The following is a 22,927-nucleotide window of genomic DNA, read 5'->3' as shown; positions in this document are numbered from 1 at the left end:
ACATTGTACATGGATTTTTCGCTGAAAATCTGACAAAATGGGTTGTTGTAAATATTGTTCAGAAGAATAGTTTACTTTGATTAAAACCTTCAATGAACAGAAACATCTAAAGAAGTACAGAAAATGATGGGGTGCTTGGCAAAAAAATATCTCCACTGCTTTAAAATGGAGAGCTAAACCAGAAAGACATGTAAGAAAATGGAAGACTACTATTCAAATGATCAAATTCTCAGCAAATGATCGCTTCCAGGGTGATCCAAGACATTCTGAAGTTAACTGTGAGTACTGTGACAATTAGAAGTAGTCAGTGTGAAGCTAATCTATTGGCAAGAAGCAAAATTACAACAACCCCAAACACAACAATAAATGAGCAGCATCAGGAATTGAGCAGCCAGCTCAATTGCAGGACAGTTTCCAATTCAAAACCCACGAGGTGACACAAAATAAATTCAGTTTCCGGGACAAAACCAAGAAATGCCGAGGAATTGTGGAATGCTGTCAAATCATCCTGGGGTGGAATATCTATTGACAGGCGCAAGAAGGTAGTCAACTCCAGCCAAGGCAAATGGCTCAGAAACAGGGGTTATACAACTAAATATATATAGTTTAGTAAGTCACAGGAATGCTAAATATTTTTCAGTTCATACAGTAAATATTTGAGTTTGTAAAGAAAAATTTAGATATCCTATTTTTTTAACAGCCCCTAATTTTCTTCATTTTCTGGAAAGTACTTAAAAATTATATATTTTCTTCATATTTTGATTAAGAATTTCATGCAGTGTTCTCAAAGCAAAACTCTCCTTTCAATGCACAGCTATTCTTATAAACGCATCTGTAAAACTAGAATGACACTCAATAGAATGAGGCCCAATGCCATGACCAACTTGGAGTGTGGAATGCTGCATCTGTATCTGTTAGAAAGTAGCCTACTTCCTGGGTCATGGGTGATGACAAACACCCAGGTGTCACTGATGCCATTGAGACTCAAACATTGTAGAAGGTAATGGCTGCTCAGTATGTTTCCACAGTACTGTAGATCCCTTTTGTTTTTAAGAATAACCTTGTTTTTTTCTAGAATGGTTTGGTATCTATGAAAAGATAGCTGATTCTAGTAAGTATTTGTTTTGAGGGAATCTGATGGAAATGTAAAGCTTGCCCAATTGCCTTAGGCATTTTGAATTGGATATCATTTGAAATCAGTCGTCTTCTCTGAAATAAAGAAAGAGAAGTAAATGAGGAAAATAATCATCCATCCATCCATTTTCTTCACCACTTATCCTCACGAGGGTCGCGGGCGAGCTGGAGTCTATCCCAGCTATCTTCGGGCGAGAGGCGGGGTACACCCTGAACTGGTCGCCAGCCAATCACAGGGCACATATAAACAAACTACCATTCGTGCACACATTCACACCTAAGGGCAATTTAGAGTCTTCAATCAACCTACCATGCATGTTTTGGGGATGTGGGAGGAAACCGGAGTACCCAGAGAAAACCCACGCAGGCATGGGCAGAACGTGTAAACTACACACAGGCGGGGCCGGGATTTGAACCCTGGTCCCCAGAACTGTGAGGCATATGTGGTAACCAGTCGCCCACCGTGCCAGAAAATAGTCATTCATTAAAAAAAAATAATGGCATGCGAAGACATTTTATCTTGTAGCAGTTATAATTTGAAATGTATTAGTTTCTTGTCCGTACAGGAAGTCACTCAAGAGTGGACTTGACGGACTGGTGCTTTGTTGTCCTGTTTCGCAAACACTATGCTGTACATGGATTACAAATAAAAGAAGTAATTCTTTCATCATGTTCAAAACAAAACATTTCAATTTATCTTTAGTCAATGTTTTGTTGAGTCCACACAGAGCAAAGCACAATAGTCCCTCAATGTTCTGCCAAGAGGAATGCTGTGGCATTGTGGGAGGCCATGTGGGTGTGAGAGCATGAGGTATTTATGTCAGTTTTAATGAAGACTGAGAGGAGGATGGACTTGGAATTCTTCACTGGATTCTTGTTTTTGCTATTGTGTTGTGTTTGATAGTTTCAACATTGTGGTCAAGGGATATATTTCTATGGCAGAACAATGCAACGTGGAATGCTTTAGGGTCACCTGTCTTCATATGACATCATCCTCATATGACTTGTTTGAGCACAGACGGAAGAGCTTCTGAAGGAAACTACAGAGGTGGTCTAGATCTCAATCTAGCATGGACTGTAAGGTAGCTGTTTGTTATTTGCAAAAAGCCAGACAAATATATGAGGAGCATGTTTGGATACAACAGAAGACCTTACAATATGCGGTTAACATCTTAGAAAAGGCTGAAGATTTGACGAACAAAGTAGATGGAGAAGTACCAACAAATAGGTGGAGAGACTAGCCAAAGAGTACCAGCTGCTGGATCAACATCAGTGAGTGAACTATTATCGTACTTTCTGCCATAATCCACCTGGAACAGCAAGAACAGCTGTACACCTTTTAAAGGAGTGATACAGGGGATGTAATTAGACCTCTTGGCTGAAGCACAGAAGCATATGCCATACAAAGAAAGGCTGTGTATCGACGAGAAAGTTGTCTCCAAGAGGATGTCTTTAACGTGTGCTCAGCCTCGCCACTTCCTCTTAGCTGATGCAGAAGAGTGTAAGCGGAGCCAAGCTGACCCTGGAACAGAACCAGAACCTGATGAACTGGATTGGGATGGCTTTAGCACCACATTGGAGAACAGATTACAAACTGTAGGTAAATCTTAATTACAGTAAACCTGGTCCAGTGGAACTTTTGGAACTCAACCACAATATGTTCCAAAAGGCCGTACGACCGACGTCAATTTGATAATGTCAGTGGAGTTTCAGTCGCTCTTATTAGGGTAAACAAAATAATACACAGAACCAAACTTTTCATCCAATTTGTATTAACTGTACATGTAAATGTTTGAATAACATTTTCACATTCTTAATTGACATTAAGAGTCTAACATGATTAGAGATAGCTATTTGTAATGGTAAAATGTAAAAACTTGCTGGAGCCTCACTGTAATGAATGCGTAACATCCTGTTTCTATTTTTCTTTTCTTAAACTCTTTTCTTAACACCCGCTGATGACGCACAGAAAGCGAAAACATGCAGTTAATCCGTTGATGGTCACTGAACTCAGGTCTCGATATGTAACTGTCCCACGTGATATCATGTCACTTTACGTCTTTTAAGTTTTTTAGACTTTAAAGCACTGTAAAGATTTTTTTCTGTAACATTTTAACATAGTTGAATGCAAAACTACCGTAAGTCAAAAAGTATATTTTGTTAATAATAAAACCTGATAATAAAATATGTTAACACTTGGGTTTGGGATTTTCTTGGACATCCATTTTCTTCCTTCGAGTCACGGGAGCAGCATCTTAAGCACGGAAGCCCAGACTTCTCTCTCCCCAGCCACTTCATCCGGCTTTTCCAGGAGGGGATACCAAGGTGTTACCAGGCCAACCAGGAGACATAGTCTCTCCAGCTGTCCTGGGTCATCCCCGGGGCCTTGTCCCGGTGGGACGTGCCCGAAACACCATACCAGGGAGGCGACCGAACTTCTCACACTATCTCTAAGGCATAGCCAGGACACCCTGCAGAGGAAACTCATTTCGCGCGCTTGCATCCGTGATTTTGTTATTTCGGTCATGACCAACAGCTAATGCAGCTCTATGGGGGGCACAAGCCAGTGCAAACTGTAGGCCAGTCCCAAGCCTGGATAAATGCAGATGGTTGTGTCAGGAAGGGCATCAGGCTTAAAAATTTGCCAAACAAATATGAGCGTTCATCTAAAGAATTCCATACCGGATAGGTTGTGGCCCGGGTTAACAACGTCTGCCCCCGGCACCGTTAACCTGCAGGCCGCCAGTGGAAATTCAGCTACTATGGGTCGAAGACGAAGGACAGGTGGAAAGCGGGTTATTAGGCAGAAAGAGAAGAGCAAAGCACAGAGTCTAGAATAGAATGTGGGGACTTAAAATTTTGGGACTATGACAGGAAAATATCGGGAGTTGGTTGACATGATGATTAGGGGAAAAGGAGACTTTTGGGTGGAACCACAAAGTACCGGAAATCATATAACAAAAGAGGGTTAGCTAAGAAGAAGTGGGACACTGAGAGGACCGAGAAGAGGAAAAAGGAATACATTGAGATGCGACATAAGGCAAAGGTAGAAGTGGCAAAGGCCAAACAAGAGGCATATGATGACGTATGCCAGGTTGGACACTAAAGAAGGAGAAAATGATCTATACAGGTTGGCCACACAGAGGGATGGAGATGGGAAGGATGTTCAGCTGGTTAGGTGATTAAGGATAGAGACGGAAATGTGTTGACTGGCGCCGGTAGTGTGATGGATAGATGGAAAGAATACTTTGAGGTGTTGATGAATGATGAAAATGAGGGAGAAGGAAGAGTAGAGGAGCCAAGTGTGGTGGACCAGGAAGTGGCAATGATTATTAAGCGGGAAGATAGAACGGCATTAAAGAGGATGAAAAATGGAAAGGCAGTTGGTCCTGATGACATTCCTGTGGCGGTATGGAAGCATCTAGGAGAGGTGGTTGTGTAGTTTTTGACCAGCTTCTTCAACAGAATTCTAGCGCGTGAGAAGATACCTGAGGAATGGAGGAAAAGTGTGCTGGTGCCCATTTTTAAGAAAAAAGATGACGTGTAGAACTGTGGGAACTATATAGGAATAAAGTTGATGAGCCACTCGATGAAGTTATGGGAAAGAGCAGTGGCGGCCAGGCTGAGGACAGTATGGTTTCATGCCGAGAAAGAGTACCACAGATGCATTATTTGCCTTGAGGATGTTGATGGAAAAGTACAGAGAAGGTCAGATGGAGATATATTGTGTCTTTGTGGTTCTAGAGAAGTGCCCTGCGATTGGCTGGCAACCAGTTCAGGGTGTACCCCGCCTCCTGCCCGATGACAGCTGGGATAGGCTCCAGCACGCCCGCGACCCTAGTGAGGAGAAGCGGCTCAGAAAATGGATGGATGGATGGGTTATGACTGAGGCGTATGACTGAGTACCCAGATAGGAACTGTGGTACTGCATGCGGAAGTCTGGAGTGACAAAGAAGTATGTTAGAATAATACAGGACATGTATGAGGGCGGGCGGCATGGTGGCCGACTGGTTAGAGCGTCAGCCTCACAGTTCTGAGGACCCGGGTTCAATCCCCGGCCCCGTGGAGTTTGCATGTTCTCCCCGTGCCTGCGTGGGTTTTCTCCGGGCACTCCGGTTTCCTCCCACATCCCAAAAACATGCATTAATTGGAGACTCTAAATTGCCCGTAGGTGTGAATGTGAGTGCAAATGGTTGTTTGTTTCTGTGTGCCCTGCGATTGGCTGGCAACCAGTTCAGGGTGTACCCCACCTCCTGCCCGATGACAGCTGGGATTGGCTCCAGCACGCCCGCGACCCTAGTGAGGAGAAGCGGCTCAGAAAATTGATGGATGGATGGATGGATGTATGAGGGCAGCAGAACAGTGGTGAGGTGTGCTGTAGCTGTGACAGAGGAGTTTAAGGTGGAGGAGGGACTGCATCAGGGATCAGCCCTAAGGCCCTTCCCGTTTGCAATTCTGATTGACAGATTATGACACAGATTATGTTAGACTGGAATCCCCGTGGACCATGATGTTCACAGATGACATTGTGATCTGCAGTGAAAGCAGGGAGCAGGTGGAGGATCAGTTAGAAAGGTAGAGGCATGCACTGTAAAGGAGAGGAATGAAGATTAGCCGAAGTAAGACAGAATATATGTGCATGAATGAGAGGGGTGAAGGGGGAAGAGTGAGACAACAGGGAGAAGAGATAGCAAGGGTGGAGGATTTTAAATACTTGGGGTCAACAGTCCAGAACAATGGTGAGTGTGGTCAGGAAGTGAAGAAACGGGTCCAAGCATTTTGGAACGGGTGGAGAAAGGTGTCAGGTGTTTTATGTGACAGAAGAATCTCTGCTAGGATGAAGGGCAAAGTTTATAAAACAGTGGTGAGGCCAGCCATGATGTACGGATTAGAGACAGTGGCACTGAACAGACAACAGGAAGCAGAGCTCGAGATGGCGGAAATGAAGATGATGAGGTTCGCTCTTGGAGTGACCAGGTTGGATAAAATTACAAATGAGCTCATCAGAGGGACAGCCAAGGTTAGATGTTTTGGAGACAAAGTTAGAGAGAGCAGACTTTGATGGTTTGGACACATCCAGAGGAGAGAGAATGAGTATACTGGTAGAAGGATGATGAGGATGGAGCTGCCAGGCAAGAGAGCTCGAGGAAGACCAAAGAGAAGGTTGATGGATGTAGTGAGGGACGACATGAGAGCAGTTGGTGTTCGAGGGAAGGATGCAGGAGATAGGCTTACATGGAAAAGGATAACAAGCTGTGGCGACCCTAACGGGACAAGCCGTAAGGAGAAAAAGAAAGAAGAAGGTCACGACAAGTGTTGCCACAGTTAACTTGAAAACGTAATTTACCGTATTAAAAGGCTCAGTCTCAGTTACGGGTTCTATTTCTGTATTTAACACATACATAAGGCACACCGTATTATTGGGCGCAGGCATGGTAAAACATATGCTAGCTTAAAACATACGGTAGCATGCATGCACGCTAAAACAATGTTTTTAAAAAGGCAGCGGGAGCAACACTGAGTAAGGTTGTACTTTATTGAAGTATTTAACAATGTACTCACGTTATTTTTCTATCAATCCTCATCCACAAATCCATCAAAGTCCTCATGTTCTGTCTTCAAAATGAACTGCTGGGCAAGTTCTCCATCAAACACGCCAGGTTCCTTCTCGTCTTTGTCAGAGTCAGTCTGGTTGCCGTGCGGCTCCTCAGAAATTATGCCGGCTTTTACGAAAGCTCGAACAACAGTGTCAGAAGACTTAGCCCAAGCATCCAGAATCCATTCACAAATTGTGGCGTAACTCGCCCCGGCGCTGCCTCCTAGATTAGTAAAGCTGCTTCGCCATCTGTCATCCATGGCTCCCACGCCGCTCACAACTTCACTTTGAACGGCCTGGTTACACCGATGTCCAGCGGTTGGAGTTCCTTCATCAAGCCTCCCGGAATGATGGCAAGCTCAGAGTTATTGCACTCAGTCGAATGGTGACTGTAGAGACGCTTCTACCTGCTGTTCTTTGCTCATTAATCCATTGCTCGAGTTGGTCTTCCACCTCGGGCCACCTCGCCTTGTTTCCGTGGAAACTCAGCTTCATCTTCTTGACTTGGCGAAGCTCGTTTTCCTGCTTCCTCCACTTGCGAACCATGGATTCGTTGATCTTGAATTCTCTTGCGGCTGCTCGATTCCCATGTCCCTACGAATAACTGATAGCTTGCAGGTTAAACTGTGCTTCGTAAGCGTGTCTCTTCGTAGGTGCCATTTTCGGGGGTCATTCAGCAAACCAATGCACATACCGGAACTATATACCTACTGGGGGTGTGTCTTTAGCGTCCTCTGTCACGCGCACCCTTCGCCCTTTACGTCCGCATGCTGTCCTCAGTCACGTCCGCCTTCCTCTATAAAGCATCGTGTCGGCAGAAAATGCTCCCAGTCAGTCAAGAGGAGTGCTCATTAATGTCACAACAACATTTACAGATTTTGGAACTCGGTGCACACATAAGGCGCCCCACACTATAAGGCGCCCCGTACATTTTGTAGAAAATTTAAGACTTAAGTGCGCCTTATGGTCGTGAAAATACAGTAGTTAATTTACTTATTACTTGAGCTTAAAAGTAACTTAGTTACTTTAGTGATTACATGATTTCAAAAGTAACTAAGTTAGAAAAACTAATGTTTCAGTTACTTTCAGCAGCTGTCAAGTGGCAGCAATATCACTTATCCACAGTACAAAGCATTAGCTTAATGGTACCCATTACTTGATAATGTATGCCGCACAAGTTACAGAATGATGACGTCAACATGAAAAAATTACTGAAATATGAGTGTAGTTGAAGCCACATTAAATGAGCAACTTAGAGCAGTCTTGACATACCAAATAGCCACCTAAATATAAACAAGCACACCGTTCTCAGTATACTTCTTTAAAGACTGATAGATCGATAGATAGACAGACAGACAGACAGACTGTAGAAACCCTGCCAATTGTGTGGGGGTCCATAAAGGGAACTGTGTGTGTGCCTGTTTGTGTGTCTGTTGGTGAGTGTGTGTGTGTGCGTGCGCGCGCATAGTGTTCAATGAACCTTAGTATTGTCCTCTTTAGAGAAACTCGAAGCAGTGACTGTATGTCCAGTTTAAGTATGCCAATCCCTCGTCACCGTCCATTGTGTTTGCGCCGCTGGCTGCTTGGGTACACGTCAGTTGACAATGTGCCTAAAACGTGGAACACGTCACGTGACGTCATTGCCCCAGATGGCGCCATCTATAAATATTTCCTCTTTTTTTCGATATTGTAGTTAGTCGTTGTGTGCATTTTAGTTATGGATAGTTAAGAATATAGTGTGTTTCGTCTGTTTTATTAGTCATTATTAAAACAAAGGCTGAAAATTTGTCTACACTTATGACATGCACTGTGACTGAATCAATTGTCCTGGTTATTGACTTGCCTCATGTTCCCAAGCACTGTAGTGTGTTAACGGTAAATATCTGTTGTCTGAGCATAAATAGCATATTATTATTCAAAAGCATATTAAGATGTTTCTCGTGAGTAAAAAAGTAACTATTGGCAGATAAATCAAAGTAACTGTAATCTGACTAATATAAAAAGTAATGCGTTAGATTACTTATGACATCAGCGGACCACATTTTTGGGGTAACACGTTACTGTCATCACTGGTCACGACCAAGAGCGCGATACCATTGGTCTTATTTTTGGACCACACTGTTCCTTTAGGTGGCACATCTGACTGGTTAGCACATCTGCCTCACAGTTCTGAGGACCCGGGTTCAAATCCGGCCTCGCCTGTGTGGAGTTTGCATGTTCTCCCCGTGCCTGTGTTGGTTTTCTACGGGTACTCCGCTTTCGTCCCACATTCCAAAAACATGCATGGTAGGTTAATTGAAGACTCTAAATTGCCAGTAGGTGTGAATGTGAGTGCAAGTGGTTGTTTGTTTCTATGTGCCCTGCAATTGGCTGGCAACCAGTTCAGTACCCCGCCTCTCACCCAAAGATAGCTAGGATAGGCTCCAGCACGCCCGGGACCCTAGTAAGGATAAGCGGTGCGGAAAATGGATAGATGGATGGACGTGTTCCTTTAAAATCTTTGGTTCAGACTACTCTACTGCTATGATATTCAACTTAGTTTTGTTAGAACTATGCTAGGTTAATCCGTTTGGACCATATGGATCTGGTACCTCGTTCAGCAAGAGGTAAAGAAGATACTGTTTAAAAACGTTTTTATTTTGTATCAGTGGGTTCAGGCCACATTTTCAAACATAAATTCCATTGGATGATAATAGCCCCGAAGCACTTCCACTGCTAGGTTTTGTAGGCACCTATTAGGCGTCATATCATTTTCTAATAATAGAAGTTGGCGAGCAGCCATGTGGAAAAGCTGACAGGGAACATAACAAGTACTTTTATGGGAAAAAAACTACACATGGAAAATAGGTTGCTTGGTCATTTTGCAAATGGCCACATATTCTGATACTATTTGCTGATTCCAAATACCTTGCCTATGATGACTGTTTCTTAAGAAATCAATATTAACCAGATTTTTCACTCATTTTCTGTTCTTTTCACTCCTGTTATGGATGGTTGCTGCTGACCATGAGCTCTGGTATAAGGCTAAACTTGTCTATCAGGTCAGCTCCTCACGTCACTGTGTTGATCTTTGTAGCAGAGCTATATTAAGGAGAGATTAGACTAACAAAGAGAAAGATTTCTTCTTGCTGCAGGAGGGAACACACATTTTGTGGCATATTTTGCGGTAAGTTTTTTTTACCCTCTTTAATTTATCTATGAGTCGCAAATTTGATATTCAAACGACTCTTTATTCTAACACTTTTCTCATCATTATTTTCTCATCGCTTATCCACTTTGAAATCTGCTGTCGGGAAAAAAGACCAGTGTATTTACCACGATGAATTCTAGCGATTATATTATCTCTGTTGCATTCTGTTAAAAGACTCATTGGATTTGACCATGGTCTGCCGAATCTGTCAAGTTTTTTTTCAATACTCGAGGCCAATTTACAACTTGGTCTTCAGCAAACTCTCTGGAATTATTGTCATATGCCAAACAAAAAACCCTATCCATTTTGACTACTAAATACTCAAACCTAAACCTTTGATTTGTTCAGATTTAACCATCCCATATGAAATGTTAGAATTCAAATAATCTATTCTTTGCAACATTCTGAATATTGTTTTGAGTGACCCTTTAGTATAGCTAATAATGTAAGTGCATAAGTAAGTTATACAGGTAATAAAATAATAAAAGTTATTAAAACCCTCATACCATTCAGATAACCTTAGCTTTGATGAACAAATTACTTTGGTTTTTTAATTCTATGGTTTTCATTTTATTATTTTCTCTTTGGTTCATTGTTACATTTGTGGCTAAAGGACAGACACACGGGAATACAGACTGGGAGGAGATGGGGATCACCTTATGCAGAGCTGCTTGGTCCTATGTTACTCTGTTGGCAAGGATTCTGGAATCTTATTTGACTTTTGGACAAAGAAAATCAGATCTTTTTGAAGAAAATCAGATCTATCTGAAGAAAAATCTGATCTATCTGATTTTCTTTTGTCACTTTTCCAAGTCTTCAATCGCTAAGTCCACACTGAATCTCTAGCTAAAGACAGCAAAAGTGGCCAAGATTGGTGATGTAAAAATGAAATGTGTGAAAATGAAATGACGGTTTGAGATCTGTGAAAGTAAACCTTCAGTTTACTTTTTTTTCCAATGAGGAGCTCTGACTACTGCCACATGATGGTATGGAGCAGTATTATTTCTTACACTTGCGTAGAAGTTACGTGCTTGTTGGACGTCGGGTGTAGTCGTTGCTGTGTGTCCAGTGCCATGTTTGAGGCTCTACTGGACCCAACGTGGGTGACTGTTCGCCGACACAGCAGTAGACTGACAGTCTACCCCGCCCGCTCGGTGTGCCTTAATGGGTCACACAGTTGACTTTCCTGTAGCTGCCATTGGATCAATTCTCATTCACAATAACACCCTCCAATCAACTGGTATGCAGTCCAGGGTGTAGTCCACCTTTCTTGTGTTAGGCTCCACACTCCCTGGCCTGACCCTGAACAGGGTAAGCAGTAAATAAAATTGATGTAATTTTATGATACAGCATTGCATCACCACAACTTTACTGATTTTGAATCCATCTGTTAATTTATTTTATGTGGAAATTATTTCAAAAACTGGCTGGAGAATCACATTAATAACAGGACACATCAATGCTGGGCACCAATGCAAGTACAAGCTCAAGTCAACCTCTTGCAACTGTGCGGTGGCCATGGAAGTGTTCCACACTTAAGCGCAGCACATAGACCATAAACTCGTCAAACAATGAAAACTTCAGGTCTCAAGAGTGCCCAAGCACCGTACAGATAGGTGTGGGTACACCTTAAGATTGTCTATTACTTTGCTTAAGATTGCATGCTTTAAAAAAAAGTCATCACAAAAGTAGCATAAACAGTTCACAACCAACATCTAACTGTGTGCAATGACCTCCAGGAGCAGTACACTGCCCCCGTGTCGGAACTGCGCTGTGTCCAACTGGAGAAGACACAACGTGAGCTAGAACAACAACTATCTGGCTTGTCAGAGCGTCTGGAAGAAGGGGAGGTCCGTTCAACTCAGCTGGCTCTCCACAGAGACAGGATGGAGGAAGAGTGTAACAGCCTCAGACAAGACCTGGACCAACTGGAGGGTGCCCTGATTGCGTGTGAGCGGGATAAAGAGGTAGACAATCATTTCCACTGCCACCATTTGGGGCCAATCCAAATTTTACCCCTGAGCCCTTCCCCTTCGCCATTCCTCTTCCCCTTACCCTTCTGTTTGGAGGGCCAAGATGAAATTGAAAATGGTAGCTGGACTGCACTTACATAGAACTTTATCTATACCCTACGGTGCCCAAAGCGCTTCACAAAGCCTCACATTCGCCCATTCACGCATACATTCACACACCAATGCTTCCATGCAAGGCGCTGCCAGCCCCACTGGAAACAAAATATGGTTCAGTGTCTTGCCCAATGACAGCGGATCGTCGGAGCCGGGATTCAAACTGGCGAACCTTCAATGAAGCCTTAAGATCACGCCCCTAAGGAATTGGGACGACACTTGAATACCACCATGTCATCACCCCTCGCTGCCTGCTGGCTGTGTTGTCAGCAGACACGACAATTGTCCACATTTCCAAGATGCCATCTTGTGTCAAATGAATGTTACTATTATGAATTTCTTGTTAATTTAAATTTGACTGGCAGTTTATGGGTAAATGCAGTTTCTAAAGGTGACTGGTATTTTGAAATTATTTTTAAAGTGTTAACTACCACATGGTAAGGTGCCTCCATTTCTCTATATTTCATTGTTTATCGACTCTAGGAACTCATTTTTATGGAAGGAACACATTTGGACAATCTGACTTTTAGGCCTAATGTTTACCCAATAAATAACACCAACAACAACCACATGAAAAAAAAAACGTAATCATACATTTGTAAAAAGAAGAAAAAAATAATATCTCAAACAAAATAGAATAAAAAATACCTTTATTGTCCCTGTCATAACAACAATGAAAATCAGTGAGGCATCTCACAATTTTGAGCGTTGAGGTAAAACATATAAGCACGCAATTATAAAAAAAGATACACTTATTTACAAGACATTAATTATTATTATTATTCACATTTTGAAGAACCCTCCACCCCAACATTGACAACTTAGCCAAACATTCAACTATGTGCTAGTTAGCATTAGCTAACATCGATAATACTGTTAGCTCATGTTAATCTCTGCTAACATTGCAGCACTGCTTAGCTTTTGGCTTTGTCTTGACCCAACTATTTTTACACAAACTATTAAAAAAACCAATTTTCCTAAATATGTCCCCTTTAAATATCAACAAAAGAAATGTCCTAAAAGTAGAACTGCACTCTTTCTCTCTTTGACCATTTTCTACATACATTCCAGCCATATTTTAAGGCTTTACAGCTGATTGCTGCTTGGACGCTTCAAGGGGACAAGTTTATCTCACACAGAGGCTAAGATGAAATGCCCATTTCAGTCCCCAACTAAATCGCACTGAGGTGTAATAAAGGATTAAGACTCTATCTTTATCCAGGAATGCCCAAAGTATGCAGGGCACCAATGTCACGGCATGCTGATGGAAAAACTTACTGAATGGTGCAGATTGCCTTTCCAAATTTTCCACAGTTAATTTGAAGCGGCCTTTTGAGTTTGAGAGGTTAGGTTTGGAGACTTGTCCTTTATGATGATGTTTTTCTTGGCTAATTGTTCTGCTGTGTGCTAAAGAACTTAAGAGTGTAACACGATGCTTGTTGGACAACTGACATCAAGCTCTGGGGGGAAAAAAATGGTGTGGCTATATTTAAAGTTTGCAGCAATTTAAAAAAAATAAAATAAATATGATGAGATTATATGATAGGACAAACCTTTATTTTACTTTTCTCTCCATTCCGATCGTATTGACTATGCAGTTTGTGATCAAGTTAAAATGAAGCATTGCGCTAGTTCGCAGATTCTGAGCTACAGCATTTCTCTCACGTCATATCAGGGATCTGATGATGTAAAAACAGAAATAAGGTCCTCTACTCTTTTTATGAGAGGAAATGCTTTATGAATCATCAAATATGTGTCAAAAAAATAGTAAAAACCTCTAAGGGAAAAGAAATTACAACCCTAATTCCAATGAATGACATAAATACAAACAGAATACAATAATTTGCAAATCATGTTCAACCTATATTTAATTGAATACACTACAAAGACAAGATATTTAATGTTCAAACTGATAAACTTTATTGTTTTTAGCAAATAATCATTAACTTTGAATTTTATGGCTGCAACACATTCCAAAAAAGCTGGGACAGGTTCATATTTACCACTGTGTTACATCACCTTTTCTTTTAACAACATTCAATAAACGTTTTGGAACTGAGGACACTAATTGTTGAAGCTTTGTAGGTGGAATTATTTCCCATTCTTGCTTGCTGTACAGCTTCAGCTGTTCAACAGTCTGTGGTCTCCATTGTCGTATTTTACGCTTCATAATGCGCCACACATTTTCAATGGGAGACAGGTCTGGATTGCAGGCAGGCCAGTCTAGTACCCGCACTCTTTTACTACAAAGCCACGCTGTTGTAACACGTGTAGAATGTGGTTTGGCATTTTCTTGCTGAAATAAAAAGATGTTGCTTGGATGGCAGCATATGTTTCTCCAAAACCTGTATGTACCCTTCAGCATTAATGGTGCCTTCACAGATGTGTAAGTTACCCATGCCATTGGCACTAACACAGCCCCATACCATCACAGATGCTGGCTTTTGAACTTTGTGTCCATAACAGTCCGGATGGTTCTTTTCCTCTTTGGCCCGGAGGATACGACGTCCACAATTTCCAAAAACAATTTGAAATGTGGACTCGTCGGACCACAGAACATTTTTCCACTTTTCATCAGTCTTAGATGAGCTCGGGTCGAGAGAAGCCAGCGGTGTTTCTGGGTGTTGTTGATAAATGGCTTTTGCTTTGCATAGTAGAGTTTCAAGTTGCACTTACGGATGTAGCGACGAACTGTATTTACTGACATTGGTTTTCTGAAGTGTTCCTGAGCCCATGTGGTGATATCCTTTACACATTGATGTGGGTTTTTGATGCAGTGCCGCCTGAGGGATCGAAGGTCACGGGCATTCAATGTTGGTTTTCGGCCTTGGTTTTCGGCCTTGGTTTTCGGCCTTGGTGTTCGACTATTTTCTCACGCACTTGTTCTCAAAGAGGTGAACCTCACCCTATCTTTGCTTGTGAATGACTGAGCAATTCAGGGAACCTCCTTTTATACCCAATCATGGCACCCAACTGTTCCCAATTAGCCTGTTCACCTGTGGGATGTTCCAAACAGGTGTTTGATGAGCATTCCTCAACTTTTTTGCCACCTGTCCCAGCTTTTTTGGAACGTGTTGCAGCCATAAAATTCTAAGTTATGATTATTTCCTAAAAACAATAAAGTTTATCAGTTTGAACATTAAATATATTGTCTTTGTAGTGTATTCAACTAAATATAGATTACAAATCATTGTATTCTGTTTTTATTATTTTTTTTTAATTAACGTCCTAAGTTCATTGGAATTGGGGTTGTATAATAGACCTTTATAATATTCATTCATTAATCTTACATTCCGCTTATCCTCAATAGGGTCGCAGGCGTGCTGGAGCCTATCCCAGCTATCTTCGGGCGAGAGGCGGGGTACACCCTGAACTGGTCGCCAGCCAATCACAGGGCACATATAAACAAACAACCATTCACACTCACATTCACACCTATGGGCAATTTAGAGTCTTCAATTAACCTAACCTGCATGTTTTTGGGATGTGGGAGGAAATCGGAGTCCCCGGAGAAAACCCACGCAGGAACGGGGAGAACATGCAACCTCCACACAAGCGGGGCCAGGATTTGAACCCTGGTCTGCAGAACTGTGAGGCAGATGTGCTAACCAGTCTCCCACTGCGCTGCCACCTTTATAATACTAATAATAAAATATAATAGTTTGGGTGAATGGCAGACTACACCCTGGATTGGTCGCCAGTTAATTTTAATGAACATACAGATATAGCCGACCATTCACAATCACATTCCCACTGAGTGGAAATTGTTTCTACACTACCTGCACTTAAGTCAAACGAGTGTTCCACTACAGTGCAGTGACCACACCACCCATGCTTAAAGTAATACCCCAAAACTACGTTTCCATGTTTTTATTGGATACACCCTAGAAACATTCACAGTCGAGGTTGGAAAAAGTTGGCTAATGGCTTCTCCAAGAGCTCAGGATTCAGCCAACCTGGAGACTAGTTTGGGCAGACTACACCCTGGATTGGTTGCCAGTTAATTTTAATAAACATATAGATATAGCCAACCATTCACAATCACATTCACACTGAGTGGAAATTGTTTCTACACTACCTGCACTTAAGTCAAACGAGTGTTCCACTACAGTGCAGTGACCACACCACCCATGCTTAAAGTAATACCCCAAAACTATGTTGTCATGTTTTTATTGGACCCACCCTAGAAACATTCACAGTCGAGGTTGGAAAAAGTTGGCTAATGACTTCTCCAAGAGCTCAGGAATCAGCCAACCTGGAGTCCAGTCAATGAAGTAAAAAATATTGGTTTAAACTGCCTCGTACCATGAAAAAACAAAACAAAAATTTAAAAAGAAAACACCAGTTTTGAATTTTGTCTTCTGAAGAAGCATTGTTTTATGTTTTTCATTCTCTATGTGAGCCATCCCTTGGAAAAAGCACTCTCAGAAGAGTCTTGAGTTATGCATGCATGTTCTTGGAATGTGGGAGGAAACTGGAGTACCCGCAGAACTTGCAAACTTCACACAGGAAGGTCAGAGCCATGAGCCCGGATTTGAACCCATGACTGCTGAACTGTGAGGTGGATATGCTAAACAGTCATCCGCCATAATAAGGGAGCAAGCATAAAAAGGAGACACAATCTTTCATTAGTGAAAATGAACTTTATAAAATACTTTATTGCCAGTACATCATGATGTGATTTGCATTGTGAGTTGTTTCACAGAATAATTGTCATTGTTGTTGTTTTCTGTACCCTTGCAGCAAGCTATGGAGGACCTGCACAGTGAGGAGAAGAAGGTGGATCTGTTGTCCCAGCAGAAATCCCAACTACAGATGCAAGTAGAAGAGGTGAGTACTTTCTGTATGCCCTTGCCAGAGTTAAATGTGTAGCATATATTGGTTTTAGATAAAACGTAATTTATATGAGAAAGAAAGAAATTCATCGAAGGTGAACGCCTGCGTTCACATCCGGGTTAGTCCGAATTATTATTTTAACGTCACAATGAAACTATGTTTGTCTCAAAAAGGGCTCCACGTTTCTTTTTTATACAGGTAAAATTTGGAAAACAGTGATGAAAAACCTCTTATCAGGTCATAATCTGAAGGTTGCTACAGGAAGGAAACAGGAGTCCTCAATCCCAGAGGTGTCTTGTCGCATCCAAACACAAATGATACAAGTAGTGGATTTTTGTAGAATATTTAATGAAATCTAACAGGGGAATCTATAGGAACCAATACAGAGGGGTCTAACTACAGAACAAAGGACAGAAACATGGTAAAGGAGGCTGGACTCGGGGTGCAAGATTGCGTAAAGATGTACGGTGAACAATGCATAGAGCTGGGAGTTCCTGTTCCCGTTAATTTAAACCCAAATATCAGAATCAGAATCAGAATAATCTTTATTTACTAAGTATGTCAAAAACACACACAAGGAATTTGTCTCCGGTAGTTGGAGCCGCTCTTGTACGACAACAGACAGTCAATTGACAGAGAACACTTTGAGACATAAAGACATTGACAAAAAAACAGTCACTGAGCAATAAAGGGTTAATAGTTATCCGGTGGCGGCAGGGTGGACGACTGACTGGTTAGAGCGTCAGCCTCACAGTTCTGAGGTGCGAGGTTCAATCCCCGTCCCCGCCTGTGTGGAGTTTGCATGTTCTCCCCGTGTCTGCATGGGTTTTCTCCGGGCACTCCGGTTTCCTCCCACATCCCAAAAACATGCATTAATTGGAGACTCTAAATTGCCCGTAGGCATGACTGTGAGTGCGAATGGTTGTTTGTTTCTATGTGCCCTGTGATTGGCTGGCAACCAGTTCACCGCCTCCTGCCCGATGATAGCTGGGATGGGCTCCAGCACGCCCGCGACCCTAGTGAGGAGAAGCGGCTCAGAAAATGGATGGATAGTTATCCGGTAATGCCGGTACATTTATTTATTTTGACAATTGTGCAAAGATGCAGAGTCCTCTAGCACTTAAAGCAGTTCGAATGACTAATATTGCAATAGTCCGGTACAATGACCATTGTGCAAAGGGCGCCGAGACTTCAAGGAGTGTATGCAGTTTAAAGTGACGAGTAACGCGATAATCTGGGATATTTTTTGTAGAAAATTTGCCTTGATATATCGTCTTGATATAAATATGCACCAATCTGTACTTCAGTAGACCGCAAGTTGGATTTACATTGCTTGGAACACAATTTAGGCAGGCTGGTCAATCTCCCGGATGCTTGGCCGATCCGGTCGAGGAACAGGTGGATTTCACGGAAAAAGGAGGAAGGAAAAAAATAGAAAAAGCAAGAAAAATAGTTTCAAGTGCAGGGCGGCCGAAGCCCTTGGATGACGCTGGTCGCCAGGCGTTCGGCGAATTTGCGTCGCACCTCCTCCCTAACGGATCAGTCAAAGCTACCTCACACGCACCAAAGCGTGGTTGCGGGGTGTGGCGGAGCATTTCTGCCGTCCGCGTTCCATTGAGTGTGTCTCCCCGCCTCGTGGTGGGTGGTGGGGTTCGCCGGCGATACGCCAGCTCTTCGGCAAGGTGAAAGAGCGGACGAGAGCGAGCGAGCCTCTAAAGGCTTTTGTTCCATCAGGGCATACTCGCTACAAACGTAATCTAAAATGATTAGTTCAGTGTGTTTGCAGCACCCTTTTTTAGGTGCTTATAGCCTCATTGCGCAACCAAAACCCAATTTAATAGATTTGATCCATCTGTTTGGAAATTGATTCAATGACTTCCATTTTTCTTGAGTGAATTATTCCCTCCATCAGAATCAGAATCAAAATCAGAATCAGAATCATCTTAATTTGCCAAGTATGTCCAAAACATACAAGGAATTTGTCTCCGGTAGTTGGAGCTGCTCTAGTACAACAGACAGTCAATTTACAGAACACTTTGGAGACATAAAGACATTGACAAAAAACAATTGTGCAAAAAGATGCAGAGTCCTCTAGCACTTAGAGCAGTTCGAATGACTAATATTGCAATAGTCCGGTGCAATGACCATTGTGATCCATTTTTGACACCGCTTATCCTGGTTAGGGTCTTGGGGCGCTGGAGCCTATCCCAGCTGACTTCGGGCGAAAGGCAGACTACACCCTGAACCGGTCGAGCAGTCAGTCGCAGCTCACAGAATTATTCCTACAAATTCAGCTTCATTTCACCATGATTATCCATTTGAATTAAACACAAGATACCCCAGGAGGAATTCTGGTTCTGCATCCAACATATCATAATATAGCAATTATGATCTCACATGAAAACAATTTACTCATTTCATAATGATACTCGTATCACTGTTATAATTAATATAATGCACTTAAAAATGCATAAAAAACAAAACATGAACAAACTTAGACAAATCATCCATCCATTTATTCATCCATTTTCTTCCGCTTATGTGGGGTCAGTCGTAGGGGCAGCAGCCTAGGCAGACAGGCCCAGACTTTCCCCACCCATTACATCCAGCTCTTCCAGGGGGGATTGATGCGAAGGCATACCTAGGCCAGCCATGAGACATAGTCTCTCAAGCGTGTCCTGGGTCATTTCCTTGTGGGACGTGCCCGGAACACCTCACCATTGGAGGCATTCAGGAGTCATGCTAACCAGATGCCCAAGCCACGTTATCTGACTCCTCTCTATGCGGAGGAGCAGCAGGCTCTACTCAGAGTCCTCCCATATGACCGAGCTTCTCACCCTTTCCCTAAGGGACAGCCCAGACTCCCTGCAAAAGAAATGAGTTTTGGCTCCTTGTATCTGTGATCTTGTTCTTTTGGTGATGACCCACAGCGTGGGAACATATGTGAAGGTGGGAACTTTGATCTACGGTGTTTTTTGTCTTTTGGCTAAGTTCCTCCTTCACCACAACAGACCAATGCAGTGACTGGCTGTCTGCATCACGGCAGACGCTGCACCAATCTTGATCTCCCACTCCATTTTTCTCTCACTCATGAACAAGGTCAACATTCTTAGGTAACATGTTTACATATGGACACCATTATGTTTGAACATAGTGTTCATTATGGACAATCCGTGACAATCACAGAAGTCAGTCCAATTACAGGACCGCTAGGGTTCATAGATGAGGAGAGCATTGAAGTCCTCCAGAAGAATGAGAGAGTCTTAAGTAAGAGTAAGACTTAAGTCCTCTCCAAGGACTCCCAAAATTGGTGTGGGCATTGCTAGCTATTGTTTGGTCTGTATGCACGCACACACAACAGCCATCACCCCTTCAAAGGCAGAGGGAGGCTACCTGCATCTCTATTGAGTTGAACACGAACATACAGGCACAATACCGGGGTGCAATAAGTGTGCTCACCGGGGGCCACTCCAGAGTGGAAGAGACCCCCGTTAACGGCCGGCCCCAGACGGCCCCGGAGCCCCTGGATGCACAACGTGGAAGTCCCGAATGAGCGAGTCATCCACGATAAACGCAGACGGCACCCATGAACGTTCCTCAGGCCCGTAGCCCTCCCAGTCCACCAGATATTGAAACTTCGTCCCCCTCCGACGAGATGACAACAGCCGCCTCACAGAGAAGACAGGGCCCCCATCCACAAACCGGGAGGGGGAGGGGTATGTGGGGGGAGGAGGCCTGGAAGGCGGGACCAGAGGGGACTCCCGGGCTTGCTTGAGCAGGCTGACGTGAAAACCAGGGTGGACCCGCATCGACCTTGGGAGCATAAGCTTCACGGTGACAGGGTTAATGATCTTTGTGATGGTGAAGGGCCCAACGAACCTGGGAGCGAGCTTCTTGGACTCCACCCAGAGTGGAATATGTTTGGTAGAGAGCCAAACTCGCTGACCCACTTTGTAGTTCGGGGCCGGTGTCCTCCGACGGTCAGCAGCGGTTTTGTAGGACCGTCCCTGGCGCAGCAGCATCTGGCGGGCTCGCTCCCAGGTCCTCCTGCAGCGTCTCACCAAGGTCAATGCCACTGGAAGTGTGGACTCTGGGGCTATGGCAGGAAATATAGATGTTTGGTAATCATGCACAACGTGAAAAGGCGATAGACCAGTGGATGCAGGGGGGAGGGAATTGTGAGAGAATTTGACCCAAACCAGTTTCTGAGACCAGGGTCGCGGCTCCTGTGAAGCGAGACATCGGAGCCCAGTCTCCAGGTCCTGGTACAGCCTCTCGGTTTGGCCGTTGGGTTCAGGGTGAAACCCAGACTGATGGTAACACCCATGAGATTGGAAAACTCCTTCCAAAATTGCGAAATGAATTGGGGACCCCTATTGGATACCACCTTCTTGGGAAAACCACTTTAATACCTGGTGTATCATTAACTCGGCAGTGTCTTTAGCTGAGGGGAGTTTCGGGAGTGCAATGAAGTGTGCCATTTTAGAGAACCTGTCCACGACTGTGAGAATTGTGGTATTTCCTTTCGAGGCCTGTAATCCCGTCACAAAGTTTACAGAGATGTCTGACCAAGGACGTTGTGGTATTGGCAGGGGTAGCAACTCCCCAGAAGGACATTTACGAGAGGACTTGTTAGCAGCACATACCTGGCAAGCATTGACATAATTGGTAACATCCCTTCTAACATTGGGCCACCAAAAGCACTGTTCGACCACAGATTGAGTCTTGGCCAGTCCTGGGTGACATACAGTCCGGTTAGTGTGAGCCCAGTGGATGACTCTTCCCCTTTAGGTCAGAACCACATAAAGCCTGTTTTCAGGGCTAAGAGTGTTCTCCAGAGCCTCCTTTACTGCAGTCTCAATGTCCCAAACAAAAGCAGAAACAAAACATGACTTGGGCAAAATGGTTTAAGGGTCAGACAAAGAATTCTCTGCGCAGAAAATGTGCGATAAAGCATCTGGCTTACCATTTTTAGAACCAGGTCGGTAGGATAACGTGAAATTGAATCTAGTGAAAAACAGAGCCCATCTAACCTGCCTCGCATTTAATCTCTTAGCAGACTTAAGATATTCCAGGTTTTGTGATCTGTCCATACTAAAAACGGAGTATGTGCCCCCTCTTGCCAGTGCCTCCACTCCACCAAAGCCACCTTGACTGCCAGCAGTTCATGGTCACCAATGTCATAATTTATTTCGGCTGGGGTCAGTTTTTTTGAGAGATAAGCACAAGGATGTAACTTGCCATCCTTGAGAGATTTCTGGGAGAGCACTGCTCCTATACCGGCATCAGACGCATCAACTTCTACCACAAACTGCTGTTTGAAATCTGGCAAAGTGAGGATGGGAGCGGAGGTAAAGCTCGATTTAAGTTTCTGAATAGCTGCCTGACAAAGCGGGTAACATACAAAAGGTCTGTGTGGCGAGGTAAGATCGTGCAAAGGCGAGGCTATAGAACTGAAATTTCTAATGAACTTTTTGTCATTAGAAACATAGCCCTGAACATCACATGGCGGCTTGTAACAGTTCTGGGCGCAATTGCTGCCCCAGGACATAACCTGCCCAGAGGACTAGTCAATGTGGGGGTTATGTAATTTCAACGATGGGTTCCCTAAAATAAGGTCATGATTCATGGCGTCAAAAACATGAGAACTAATGCGTTCCGAGTGAGAATCAGGAAATGTCAATGTGAGTGTTTGGGTGCAGTGAGTGATCTTGCCCATAAAACTGCCATCTGCAGCATAGGTGTTGTGGTGGCGTTTTATTTGAAAGGTTCTAAAGGTGCATACGTCTAACGAGGAGGGATTTGCGTAAATTTGCGTCAGAACCAGAGTCATTTAATACAGGTGGATGAATTTCTTGATCAGGGGAGCATCGTGTCACTTTAGGAAGAACCCGGGCAGGGTCTTCCTTAATGAAATTCAGACTTACCTCTCCCGTGCCCTTGCTACCAGCACCGGTCGGTAACTTTGACATGACAGTTGCTCACGGAATGACCCAACTGCCCGCAGTCGAAGCACCGCCCTTCCCTCAGCCGGCATTGACGTTC

General features: G+C 43.4%; 1 protein-coding gene across 4 annotated transcripts in view; it reads left to right on the top strand.

Annotated features, from left to right (window-relative positions):
• The window catches only part of LOC133418053 (myosin-16), a 75,333-nt gene that overhangs the window by 17,957 nt on the left and 34,449 nt on the right, over positions 1-22,927 (top strand). For 2 of the 4 annotated variants that reach the window (XM_061706390.1, XM_061706389.1), the window contains exons 4-5: positions 11,660-11,887; positions 16,790-16,876. In XM_061706390.1, the coding sequence (XP_061562374.1) occupies positions 11,660-11,887; positions 16,790-16,876 (315 nt within the window). Of the gene's footprint in view, positions 1-9,871; positions 9,897-11,659; positions 11,888-16,789; positions 16,877-22,927 lie in introns of those variants that run through there. The other 2 variants (XM_061706392.1, XM_061706391.1) reach the window with 2 other exon arrangements.

This window comes from Phycodurus eques, chromosome 19 (assembly GCF_024500275.1).
Source record: "Phycodurus eques isolate BA_2022a chromosome 19, UOR_Pequ_1.1, whole genome shotgun sequence".
NCBI lineage: Eukaryota > Metazoa > Chordata > Actinopteri > Syngnathiformes > Syngnathidae > Phycodurus > Phycodurus eques.
Note: the sequence above shows the minus strand (reverse complement) of the source record. Positions and strands in the feature narration are given on the sequence as shown.